This window comes from Sciurus carolinensis, chromosome 2, assembly GCF_902686445.1.
Source record: "Sciurus carolinensis chromosome 2, mSciCar1.2, whole genome shotgun sequence".
Classification (NCBI taxonomy): domain Eukaryota; kingdom Metazoa; phylum Chordata; class Mammalia; order Rodentia; family Sciuridae; genus Sciurus; species Sciurus carolinensis.
Window position 1 is genome coordinate 199,285,351 of NC_062214.1, and position 12,252 is coordinate 199,297,602.

Genomic DNA, 12,252 nt, shown 5'->3' on the forward strand with positions numbered 1-12,252 from the left:
CGCCCATTCGTCACCCGCGCACCTGCATATGCATGAGGGGGCGGGGCCGCGCTGCGGGGTGGGGCCGGGGGGGCTGGGGGGCGCCCAGGGCTTTAAAGGCGAGGAGGGCGCGGCCTGCTCTCTGGGCGGCGGGCTGCTGGACAGTGGGTCAGCGGGGCGGCGGGGCTGCGCCCTTGCCTCTGCCCGGACCCAGCGAGGAGGGATCAGCACAGCAAGGCAGTCTCGGCTGCGCTTGAGTTCCCCCTGGGGTCAGGAGGCAGGAGGTGGGGCGCCCCCTGAGGTCACCGCCGTGGTCCCCTCCCATCAGTGCGCCGCCGCCGCGCTATTGCGGGTCCCAGAGGAGATGCCGCCTGCTGCGCAAATCCTCTCGGCCTCCACGCGGGGCGGGCGCGGCCCCGGCTGTGCACCCCCTTCCCCAGGGAATCTTACCCCGCTCATCCCTCCTGCCTTCTCCATGCCGGCTGCAGAGGGCGCTGCTCCCTTCCGACGCCCGGCCCTCCCCTCGGCGAGGCACGCGGGTGGAACAGACCGTTCATAAACGCTTCTGAGCGCAGGCTATGTGCCCAGCTCCGCACTGGCGTGGGGTCGTCAGGCCATGCCCTCGAGGAACGTCCAGATCAGAGGTCCTGGCTTGGGAGGCGGGAAACGGGAACAAAGGCCGGGGGTACACGTCCAGAGGGCTGTCTGAAGAGTATCCTCTTGCTGCCCTGTTGCGGAGCCCTGTGTCCCACCCCTCTGCCATCACCTCCTTGCACTCTCCCTAGGTGACCTCTCTGCTCCTTCTACACAAGGTCAACACCAAGGGCTCCTTGTCTCCAAACAGCCTCTCCTCCACTGATCAGAACCCCTTCCAGGGGCTGTGGTCATTGTGATGGTTGGATATCCCCATACCGAGGAACGTTCCTGGTCCCACACCCACAGCTGGGCTGTCCTCTCCCCCTGACTGCTCCCGAAATATCTGGGCCCTGGGATGGGTGTTGATGGTGCTGCCCCTTGCCTGGACCAAGTCACTGCCAGCCAGGGGGCTTCCTGGAGCAGGAGACTTGGAAGCACTGATGCCAGTCAGATTCAGGGGCTGGGCTGTCAAGAGGAAAGTGGGCACAGAGGTGCTGCCCTGCCTCACTAGGCTGTTCCTAGCAGCCTGCCCTGGGGATCCAGCACCTGGGAATGCCCCCCACAACCCATCCACCTGTCCCCCCTGCCCCAGCAGGGTCCCTGAAGGAGAGGGCCAGAGTGCCCCATGACCACAGCCTCTGTTTCTGCTGTCAGAGACTCCACCCTCCCTAAGTCTCCAGCCTATAGGTGAGTAGTCTGGGTAGGGGGCAAGACACAAGCCAGGCCTTGCCACACACAGAGACCCCTGGGATTCCAAGTTGTGTCCAGAGCCTTTCAGTCACTTCCTGCAGAAGGAAGCTCCCAGTGGGGATGCCTCCTACCCTTCACCCACCTGGAGAGTGGGTCCCATCTCCATCCCTGCCCATGCACTCTGCCCTGCTACCTGGGAGACCTGGGATGTCCCTACAGGGAACTTGACCAAGTGATAAATAGGCAGTCATAGCCCCTGTCCACTGTCAAGGAACTTTCCATTCAGGGGTGGACAGGGACTTAGACAAATAATGTAGAGCAATAAACCATTTGGCAGATGACCAAAACCAGGCCAGAAGCTCTGTTGAGAACCAGATGGTGGGCAGGGGCCACCGGGTGAGGAGTGGGAACAGCATGTGTCAAGGCCCTGGGGCCAGAGAAGCTTGAGCTGGCAAGGGCCTCTGTGACAGTGGCAACTAGGTCAAGCCACTATGGAGACTGTAGTCTTCCTGCTGCAACCGAGGGGAAGCCTTCGAGCTGCTGAGCTGGGCAGCAGGCAGCTTTCATTTTCACCAAGAGCCCTGGTTGCAGACAGGAGAGGGGCACGGGGGCCAGGTCAGGGCACTGCCACAGTGCAGGTGGGAGGGGCTGGTGGCCAGCCAGCACCGGGCAGCATGGGGGCTGGGGAGAGAACCCCACCATGAGCAAGGCAGAATTCAGGGGGCAAACTGAACCTGAACCCTCCTCATCCACTGCTCTCATTTCCTGCTTTAGGCAGTGGGCACAGTGTGTGCTGGCAGGGCCCCTGTGCAGACCGTCAGCAGGCTTCCCAGCAGGGAGGCAGCATCCCTGGGGCGCCCGCCTGCTGTCCCACCTTTTGAAGATCAGGGACATGGTGATCTGGCCCCTCCCGCCTCCTTCCAGGTCCTCTGGGACTCTCTGTGGCCAGGGCAGCTAGTGAGCATCAGGGCAGAACCAGGGGTCAGTCCCTGCCTTCCTGCCCAGGATGCCACCTGCTAGGTACAGATGCCCCTCCCCCCCAAGTTCACCTTCCTCTCCTGCCTGCTGGGAGCCACAGCCTGGACCTGATGGTGGCCAGGAGAGGCCGCAGGTCGAGAAGGTGGCCTGACATGCCCTCAGGGAGGGACTGGGCATTATAAAGGGGATTTCTTCCTGGGGTTCCCTCCCTGTAGAGATTTCCAAGTCAACAGCAGTAACGGATTTTGGATTGCGTTTGACCCCTGTGCTGGGCCTGCAGGGCTCGGGGGTTGGAGGCCCCTTCCAGGAAGCCTCCCTGGCTCTGCTGAGGCCCACTGTCCCCCAGCTTCACCCCACCCCCGCCGGGGGCCCCTCTCCAATGCCTAGCTTGTGTCGGACAGGCAGGGGTGGGGGCAGCACTTGGCCTTGCCAGGGCCTTCAGGTCCCAAAGGGCATTGCTGGGGACCAGGCTGGGGCCAGGCAGTTTAGACAGAGCTGGCTGGGCTCAGGAGTGAACTGTGCTTCCGCCAGCGTCCTATGGTGCTAAATATAGCCATCGGCCAGGGAGGGGAGTTTCCGGTTACAGCCCCCCCCCAACAGTGCCGGGAAATTGATGCCAACTCCATTAGGCCAGGCAGCCGCGCCTGCTGACCTGCCCACCAGGCTGCAGGACAGATTGAGGGGATGAACTGTACCCAAATCCAGGTGCCCAGGGGCCACGAGGAGCTGGAAGTGAGGGAGACAGGGTGGGGTGGCTGGAGCCTGAAGAGGGCTCCTTCCTGGGAATCCTCTGGACTTCCTCTGGGCAGGGGCGGCTGGCGGGCCAGGACCCCGCTGCAGCCCAGCCCAGTCTGCCCCTCCTGGCAGCTTGTCACTTGCCTGGCTGGGTTCCCACCGGTCCCACCTGGCGGTAGCCCGAATTTGCATACAGGTGGTGTTGCCCCAGTGGCCCCTCAGCACAGCCTCCTCAGGACAGCCTCGACCAGGCTTCCCCAGGCCATTCCGCAATGTGCTCAGGTGTCCCCAGCGTGGCTGCCAGGCGAGCCGGAGGGGAGGGCTTCCAGGCCCTGCATGCTCCACGTCACCTGCTTGCCTGTCTGGCTGGGCCTAGGGCAGGGCAGTGGGTGGGAGGCAGGAGGGCCCCAGTCCTGCCTCAGCTCTTGCTAGCAGGCTCCATCCCTCTAGGTCAGGGCTGGCCCAAGGGGACATGGGCACAGAGCAGCAAGTTGGGCTCCCAGCAGACCTCCTGGTCACTCCCGCTCCCATTCCAAGCTGCCCACGGGGACGGTGCTCCCTGGCAACTCCTACTCAGGTCCATCGGCCTGAGCGACTGAGGCTGGAGAGGACTGAGCCAGGTGACCACCGTCAGAAAGGGTCAGGCGTGGCCTTCCTTAGACAGCCACCCGACCCTTAGTCTCGCCTCCATGCCCGATGGGTCACTTGGCATCTCCAGGGCCAGCAACAGCATTAGTCACAGGGGGACCCTGCCTAGGCGACTTCAGCCCACCACCCCAGATGCTCTGGGGACCAGCTCTGAGCTGTGCCCATCTCACTTGGCTGGAGTCTCCAGCCAGAAAGCAAGGCTAGTGGCATGTGGGCCAGGGCACTGGGGTTTGCAGGCATAGCGCACAGACCAGCAAGGTCCCAGGCCCAGCTGAAGCTGTCCTGCAAGGGGCCCAGGCATCCATGCCAAGATTACTGCCCTGGGTCCCCGTGATGGGGCAGGCCTGCAGACCTTCCCCAGACCCTGCAGACTGACAGAGGGTCCCTCACAGACACAGAGCCCAGGGGCCGTGAGGGGCAGCGCTGCCCACAGGCTCCTGGGGGGACAGTAGCCCAGCTCTTCACTTGTCTCAGGGGCAGGAAGTACACACTCTCTGGAAGGTGTAGCAGTGCTGACCCCTTCCAACAGGCCTTCAAGGACTGGCTCAGCCCCCGTTCCTGTGGACACAGTCTGTCCCACAGCAGTGACTAGGAGGCCCACTCGGGCCTGTGACCTGCACTCCCTGAGCACCCAGCTTGGCCATGCCCTGGACTCTCTGCCCCCTGCCCAGAGGAGCACAGAGTGGCCCCAGCCTGCCCCAGCTGACCCTCCTGTGGCTCACCCCTGGCCTGTCCCCAGCCCTTTGCCACCACATGGCCTGCAGCTGAGGGAGCCGAGGGGCTCACAGAGTCTGTCATCGCCCACCCAGACCCACCCAGGGCAACTCACAGCTCCCCACCCCACCCGGTCCTCTCCTCCCTGCCCGTCACAGAACATAGTGCCAGCGGCCATGAGCTACAACCGCACAAGCTTTATTAGGTCTGCAGGGCAGGACGGTGAGTGGCCAGGTCTACCAGCCTCTTTAAGACTCCACCCCAGAGTCTCACTGGAGACCTAGGCGGGGAGCCACCTGGCTGAGGAACCAAGAGATGCCAAAGACAACACCAAGGGTCTTGGGAATGTCCACGTTGTCCACGAAGGCCTGGGCGCTGTCCAGAGGCAGGTGCACAACCTCAATGAGCTCACCCTCCTCCGCCAGGCCCCCTCCTGGCCCGCCTCGCTGGGCATCTGTCACCTCCGCGTAGAACATGGTCTGGCTAGAGCCAGTCAGCCCTACTCCGGACCTGTGGGTTGAGACAGGCCTGCTGAGCCACCAAGTTGGCCCTGTGAGTCACCCCATGCTCTCTGCTCTGTTCCTTCTGACCTCTTGTGGGTGGGATTCTGGGTTGCCCCACCCCTGCCTAGATTGCCACCCAAGAAGCATATTCTGACACAACGAGGCTTTGAGTGGGGCACCTGGGCACACGTTGGGGCATGCTTTCCATGACCAGCCCAAGTTCATGTCAGCAGTAAGGGTTCTGCAGATGTGATTCCAGACCCTATGTGGCTGATCTGAGTCTGCCACAGAGGAGTCATCCTGGTGGGCCTGGTCTAATCAGGCGACTCTCAAGAGAGGGTTTTCTAGGTCAGAGGTGGAGAAAATGAGAGATACTGTCTCTCTGGCCCTGAGGACAAACTTGTGGCAGGAACCTGCAGGAGTTGAGAGTAGTCCTCAGTCAACAGCCATCAAAGAAACATGGCCTGTCCTGTGGCCACGAGGAGCTGAATTCCGCCACAACCGTGGGCTGGGAAGACCCGTACCTGAGGCGTCTCCAGACCGGCTGACACCCTGCCTGCAGCCTGGGGAGACAAGCAGGACCCGGCCTTGGACTCGACTCGGGAGCCCCAGAAACAGTGAGGGTGTGAAGGGTGCTGCCGACACCACCAGGCCCACAGCAGGCCGCTATGGAGAGGCTACCTCCTGCAGCTCCCTGCCCCGCCCTCCGATTGTCCAGCCAGGGCCTCTTCCCCTGCTGGCCCCGTCTGCAGCCCCCTCCTTTGGCGGCTGAGGTCTCTGCCAGACCTGTCTGCACCCAGACTCTGGGCTGATGGGAAGAGGGAAAACCCAGCAGGCCCGTGGTGCAGGTCTGAGTTCCAGGTGAGGTCAGCGTGGGCCAACGTGGCCAGAGTGTGGACTGGGGCTCTCAGTGTGGCAGTGTGGGATGGGCTGGCAGCAAAGCCTCCAGGACTGGCCCATTGTCCTAGGCTGGACATGGGGGAGGAGTTACTCCCTTAGTGGTCAGTGGTCAGTAGCCCAGACTGGCATGGACAGGGTCCCAGTGGCAGTGGTGACTGTGATGTGAGGATGGGGTGGCCAGGGGCCAGGCGGGGAACCAGGTGTGCGCCCAGGGGTGTCTGGGCGATGTTGGGCTGGGGAAGGCCCTGCTCACCCAGGAGGGCACAACGAGAGCCCTCAGGGTGGAGCCGGCCCTGCAGAGCTGGGGGACTCCCAAGGCCCCCAGCCCCACAAAGGGGGCCCCAGACCAAACCCCTAGGTTGTTCTGTGCCCCCACTCCCATCCCCACAGACCCTCCCTGACGGGCTCCTGCCCAGAGCCACAGCCTGTGCCCTGGGTGGTGGGGTCTCCAGCCTGCTTCCACTGGCTTGTGGAGGAGGCAGCCCGTCTGCGGCCCAGTCGGGGGCTGGCCTTCCACAGGCAGGTTCCACTTTCCCTCACTCCGTAGCTGGTCACTGGCTCTCCTGGGCTTTGTTATCTGTGTCCAGCAGGTGAGTGCCCTACCTCTGGTAGGCTCTGCTGTCTGTCCAGCCTCTGCAGGCCACAAGGACCTCTGTGCTGACCTCCACTCAGCTCCCTTCCTCATGGTCCCACCCTCCTCTCCGAGTGCAGGTCTCAGTCAGATGTCCCCCTACCCAGTGCCCTTCATGGCCACCAGCACCTTCAGAATCAGGCCCCAGCCAGTACCCGTCTGTGGAACTACCTGTCTTTGTGCTCTTGAAACCTTGCCAGGACCCTACCCAGTGCATTTTATCCAGAAGCACCCCCTGGGGAACCTCCCACCTCCCCTCTGTCCCTGCCTGGTCCACTGCCCCACCCACTGGCCAATCCCCTAAGCAAGACCAGGCCCCTGGATTCTCCCTGCCCCACCACCCCAGGCTAGAGAGCTCAGGGCCCCACGGAGGACACCTGCAGATGAGCTAGCCAGCCCTTCACTCACAACCTGCAACCCTTGGGCCTGGAAAATCCTGCCTTGTGTGGAACCCCTGCCCCATGGTGAGGTCCTGGGGCCCAAAATGGAGTGACCACATGCCAGGCTGAGAGGTGGCTGAGGGACCCTCCTCCTGCTCCCGGGCCTCAGCTGGAGTCGGGGAGCTTCATCCCCGACTCCCACATCCTGTCTGGGAAGCCAGCCTGTCTCGCGGAGGAGGAGAGGGGACGCCTGGGCTTTGCTGGCATGGGTGCCGAAGCTCAGGGTTTCCCTTCCTGAGAGCTGTCCCCTTGGGCCCAGGACTGGCCTCTCCTCATTCCTGAGCCTCCATCTGAGAACAGAGCTGTGACTCACCCCACCCCCAGTGCCCCGGTGCTTAATCCCACAGGAAGTGAAGGCATCTGTCAGTAGCAGCTGCCACCGGGAGCCTGGCCCCACATGGCTGGGCTGCAGGGTGGGGACAGGGACCAAGCATGCTCCAGGAGAGCCCCAAGAACCCGGGGCTGTGGCCTCGCTGAGGATCTGAGCTACGTCCACAAGGAAAGCCAAGGAGGAATCTGCCCCGCCCACACACACCTCTCCCCAGCGAGGACAGCTGATGTCCTGTCCCCGGCCCCTCACCTGTACGTGGTTACCCGGTGCAGATCAGAGGGCGCCAGGCGATAGCCACACTCCTCCCATGCCTCCTTACACACCACTTCCTCCAGCGAGAGCCCGGGCTGGTCCAGGAGGCCGGCACACAGCTCCACCATCACCCCTGCGGAGCCAGGCAGTGCTGGCTGCAGCTCCCGGGGCCGGTCCTGGTCCACAGCAGCCAGAGACCCTGGGAAACAGCGCTCCATCTCACCTGCATACACAGCTGGGGGACAGTGGTGCCTCCCAGTGACTGCTCGGGGCCAGACCTTCTCTCCAGGCCTCAGTGTCTCCTGGAAGCCCCCACACCTGCATACAGACCCTCAACTGGAAGTGCCCTGCAGATCCCTCCTCCCTACCCCACCCCACACCCGTCTGGCCTTACCTGGCCGGAACTGCTTCACCAACACCAGGCTCTTCTGAGAAGAGTTGAATAGGAGAATGGTCACGCTGTGTGGGGGTCAGGGGAGCTCAGCACAGAGTGGCCCCACCTCCCCTCGCTGGGGACCCTGGTTCCCATCCTCTGTTCCCAGCATGCTTCATTCTCCCTCTTCCCAGCAGCCCAGGAAAGTTGGCCCCTTGCTCAGATGAGGAGACTGAGGTCCAGCAGGGCCAGAGCTTGCTAGGGATACATGGTCAGGCCAGGACCTGGACCTACATATTCCAGCTAGCAGGAAAGGGGGTAGGACATGCTGAACAGCTGGCTGTGTCAGGGTGGGGTGGTGGAGGCCAGGTAACTGACAGGACACTTGGCCCCTGCTAGCCAGCTGCATAAGTGCTGCATGCCTCAGGCCACATCTCCATCCAGCCTGTGCCCCAGTGCTGGGGACAAGGACACCAGGACAGCCTTCCAGCTCTAAGAGGGCAGCCTGCTGCCATGATCCAGGTGGTCTGAGCCAGGACCCAACCCAGATGCCAGGCCTCAGGCTGACCCCTCAGCGACAGAGCAGCCAAAGGCGGGACTGAGAGAAAGGGCGACTAAGGACCAGAAGGAGAGCAAAAACTAGGGGGTGGATGGGCCCCACGGCAGGGTTCTGGTGTGTCCAGGGCTTCCCAGTTACCAGGCGAGACCCTCACCTGTCATGGGTCTTCATGAAGTCCCACGACTTCCGGACACCATTCTGAAAGAGCAGGGCTGCAGTCAGGAGGGCCAGGTGTCCGTCAGCATGTGTGGAGGCCCTGGGAGCTAAGGCCACACAGAGCTGCTACACCAGCTCCTGGCAGGGAGTCCTGCCCATGGCCTGGGCCCAGGGGAGCTAGGAGCCTCAGTGGGAGGTCAAGGGCAGCCTGACCCCCAGAGGGGCAAAGGGCACGAGGGGCTGCAGAGGTGTACGCTATCACGGGTATGGGAAGCACAGAGGGCCCAAAAAGGACTGCTGACACCTCACAGTCAGGGCAGGGAGATCCCATGCAGGCACAGCAGGGGCCAGGTGTTGACTGCTGAGGCTGGGCCACTGGACCCAGGGAGACAGGAGGCAGAAGGGCACGCTGGTCCTGCAAGGGGCCCAGCACCAAGAGCAGCTGGGCTGTGGAGAGGGCATGCTGCAGGACTCTGACCCATGGACGGTGGCTGGAGGGTGGGACTCCCCACCCAGCTCCTGCCCTGGGCTGCCTCTCACACATCTCATGGTCCTGCCTCCCCACAGGCAGGCTCCAGGGTCCCAGCAGAACGAAGTGGATGGAGGGACTGGAGGGGCAGGCACTGGACCTGACCAACAGGCCCACAGGGCAGCCAGAATTGATGCCAATGGGCCTGGGTATGAGGGGCTTCCGTCAGCTGGATACCACTAAGCAAGATGGGCTCCATCTGGAAGCTGGGCTGGCAGTGTCCATTCCTCACTCTGGATCCCTGCTGATGGGGACAGACCTAAACCCTGCCTGTCCATCCTTGGTCTGCTTGGCCCATCTGCCACTCAGCCTCTGGGTCAGCCCCACGGCCCTGGCCAGCCCATGACAGATGCTGGAGCTCCACCCCAGCTTTGAAATATATGCAGCCTAAAGCCAGGGCTGCAGAAGAGGAGGAGCAATCCTGAGGACTTCCTGGAGGAGGCAGAGAGGGAGTGGGCACTCCAGCTCAGGGAGTATCATAGATGGAGGCCCAGAGGAGTCAGGAAGATCAGCTGAAGCCTAGCCTACAGACAGAGGTGGCCAGGAGGGGTGTGGCAGTCAGGCTTCCAAGGAGAGGGGAGGGCCTGCGTCCTGTGCAGGTCAGGCTGCCCCAGAGGTGGTTGAGGCACCACCCCACAGGCAAGCCCAGGCCTGCCCAACGTCTGGCCACCCAGGGCAGGCTCCAGGGAGGGCCCCATGCAGCCTACAATGGAGCCTTCAGTGCCCACCCCAGTCATGGCCTACCTCTGGGTAAATGCTGCCCTGTGTAGGTCTCAGGGACCTTCTTGGCTCAAGATCAAAACTTGTCAGACCCTTACGTCCAGCAAGGTGCAAGGGAAGGCCCAGAGAGACCCCTGAGGTCCTGGGAGGGAGGGACAGGCCTAGGGTATAGAGGTAGCCACATCCTGTTCAGGGCCAAAGGTTTCTCTGGCTTCTGGTTCACTTGTCTGTCCACCAGGCCTCCCCCACCCAGGTGCAGCAAACAACCACAGGTGCAGACGCCCCACGGTGTTCCCTGGTCTCTGAGGGAGTGCTGCCCGGTCCCCTGCATCAGTTCACAGCCTGCCCCAGCTCACATCACTTCAGTCACCAGACTATCCGTAGGAATATGCTGGCGGGCGGCCCTCCAGGGGCCACCCTACGGCTCTTCCTGGGAAGTAGGGGAAAAGTTGTGGGCACCAGCCACAGCTGGACCATGCCTAGGCCACCCTGCCCCACCCACTACCCACCAGGGCCCAGGCCCTTGGAGGCCGAGCAGCCACACCAAGCATCCTCACGTCCACCAGCCTCCCTGCTCCAGGCCAGTCAAAGGGAAAAGGACAGAAACCCATGTCCTCACCCTTGTCCCTTGACTGGCCCCAGCTGCTCCCCCAGACTGGCAGTGCCCTTGGCTCCAACCAGAAAAACAGAATTCCCTGTCCTCTGGAGCAGGACCATCAGGCAGTGAGGGGAGGGCTGGGGCCTCTCAGCTGGAAGGCTGCACAGGGCTGACAAGAGCAGCCACCGGGTGTGATGGGAGGGCATGGTGCTAGTCCATGGGCTAGGCAGAGGGGCACCAAGGTCTTGGGCTGCCTGGCCTGGCTGTGGCTCAGAAAGGGGTGGTACTGACTGTGGCTGGAGGACCCAGTGGCACAAAGGACCTAGTACAGGGTAGCAGGTAGGCAAGCAGGCACACACAGGGCCCACCTGGATGGGGCCAGGCATTGGCCAACGACTGGAGGAAGGTGGCAGGACTGGGTAAGGGAAGACAAGGGCCTGGGCTACTCATCCACCCAACAAGTGTGAGCCTACTGTGTGTTAAGAGCAGCAGCTGCATGATGTTGCCGAGGGCAGCGGTGCCTTCCCTGTGAAGACCCCTGGAAACCCCCTTAAGAGGCTCCCTCTTTTGCCTTCTCCCTACGGGCCTCGGTGCTCCACGTTCCTTCCTCCTCTGCCCAGTTATCTCCTCCTTCCAGTCTTAGCAGGAGGGCCACCAACTCCAGGAAGCCTCCCCTGATCCCTAGAGCAACCAATGACTCATTGACTGGGTGGCCAGGTAGGAAGGCAAAGCTCCCTTGAGGGATGAGCGGTCCTCCTCAGATGTCCTCCCTGAGCCCGACGGGGCCTATGTTCACGGATCAGCGAACCTGCGACCACGGTGCAGTACCGAGGCGGGGCTCGGGCGGAGTCCTGGCGCTGGCCGGAGGCGTGGCCTCCGGGGCCCCGGAGTGCGAGCGCGGGGCGTGGACACAGGGGCGTGGCTTCGACGGGCCGGGGCGGGTCCTCGTGGGGCGGGGCGAGCGGGCCGCGCGGAGTGAGCCAGCGCGGGCCGCGGAGGCGCGGGCGAGGCGAACTCACCTGGCGGTAGTACAGCGTGAGCGGCCGCAGGTAGGGCGAGCTGGCGCAGCGGCCCACGGCCACCTCCTCGATGCGCTCCATGGCGGCGCGGGGCAGTCCGGCCCTGGCTTCCGGGGCAGGGTGCTCCCCGGACACGAGCTGGCGGGCGCGTGCCTGAGGCTCTGGGCATGCTCAGTGCGCGCGGGGCGGGCCGTGGCGCCCAGGTAGCACCGACCGAGTGCCGCACGCGGGCGGGGCACTGGTCCCGGGTACTCCGTGAGCCCCGCGGGGACGTGGGCGTCGCGGGGAGGGTGCGGGCCCAGGAGGGACTGCCAGCCGGCCCTGGCTGCTGGGTGGGAGTGGGCCGGGCCGGCTGGGGCGCGGGCTCAGGTGGTACGTTTTGGGAGAGAAGGGGAGGGGGCCAAAGACCTGAACCCTGGGGGGAGGTGAGCCCAGGGATGCCTGCCCCTCTGCGGTCTGTGACAACCCCACGATTAAGTCGTTCCAGGGCGGAGCAGGGGTGGCAGTCCTCCACGGGCAGAATGCTGGACCCTGGCGGGGAGTTGCAGGAGCCTGAGGTCTGGGCGCCCTAGTGGAGCTAACGGGGAGGACCAGGGGTGAGCACAGTGGGGGAGAGTGTAGACACCGCTCAGCCAGTAGGAAGGAGGGCTGGGGGCGAGGGGGGTCTGCAGGAGAGGGGAAGGGACTGGGGTGGGGTAGGGGGCCCACGCAGAGTCGGCCGTCTCTCCTCCTGATTCCCACAAAAAGGAACTGGCCTGGTCTGAACAATCCACCTGCCACTTGGGGAAGGAGCTACTGATTTTTATCTAGCTTTGGGGCCAGCTGTCTGTCATGGGCCAGCTGCTGTTCTCTGACCCAAGA

At 63.5% G+C, this 12,252-nt stretch overlaps 1 protein-coding gene across 2 annotated transcripts; it reads right to left on the minus strand.

Annotated features, from left to right (window-relative positions):
- Positions 1–4,565: 4,565 nt before the first annotated feature.
- Nudt14 (nudix hydrolase 14) lies at positions 4,566–11,825 on the minus strand. 2 transcript variants are annotated; one of them, XM_047540916.1, is made up of 6 exons: positions 11,392–11,825; positions 8,524–8,567; positions 7,832–7,896; positions 7,435–7,672; positions 5,297–5,446; positions 4,772–4,890 (listed from the first exon to the last, which is right to left on the minus strand). In XM_047540916.1, exons 1-5 carry the CDS (start codon positions 11,470–11,472, stop codon positions 5,323–5,325), a joined length of 552 nt encoding a protein of 183 aa, XP_047396872.1. In that variant the 5' UTR covers positions 11,473–11,825; the 3' UTR covers positions 4,772–4,890; positions 5,297–5,322. The 2 variants fall into 2 exon arrangements, with proteins under 2 accessions (XP_047396871.1, XP_047396872.1); XM_047540915.1 differs by lacking the exon at positions 5,297–5,446 and having other exon boundaries at positions 4,566–4,890; positions 11,392–11,603.
- Between the last annotated feature and the right edge of the window lie 427 nt (positions 11,826–12,252).

Bases quoted from the DNA above. Each gene is read 5' to 3' on its own strand.
- Nudt14 (XM_047540915.1), bottom strand. From the start codon at position 11,472: ATGGAGCGCATCGAGGAGGTGGCCGTGGGCCGCTGCGCCAGCTCGCCC. The intron at 7,673-7,831 runs GTAAGGCCAGAC...ACTGTCCCCCAG, and splicing joins GGTGAAGCAGTTCCGGCCAG to CTGTGTATGCAGGTGAGATG. The intron at 4,891-7,434 runs GTGAGGGGCCGG...CTCAACCCACAG, and splicing joins CACCGGGTAACCACGTACAG to GTCCGGAGTAGGGCTGACTG.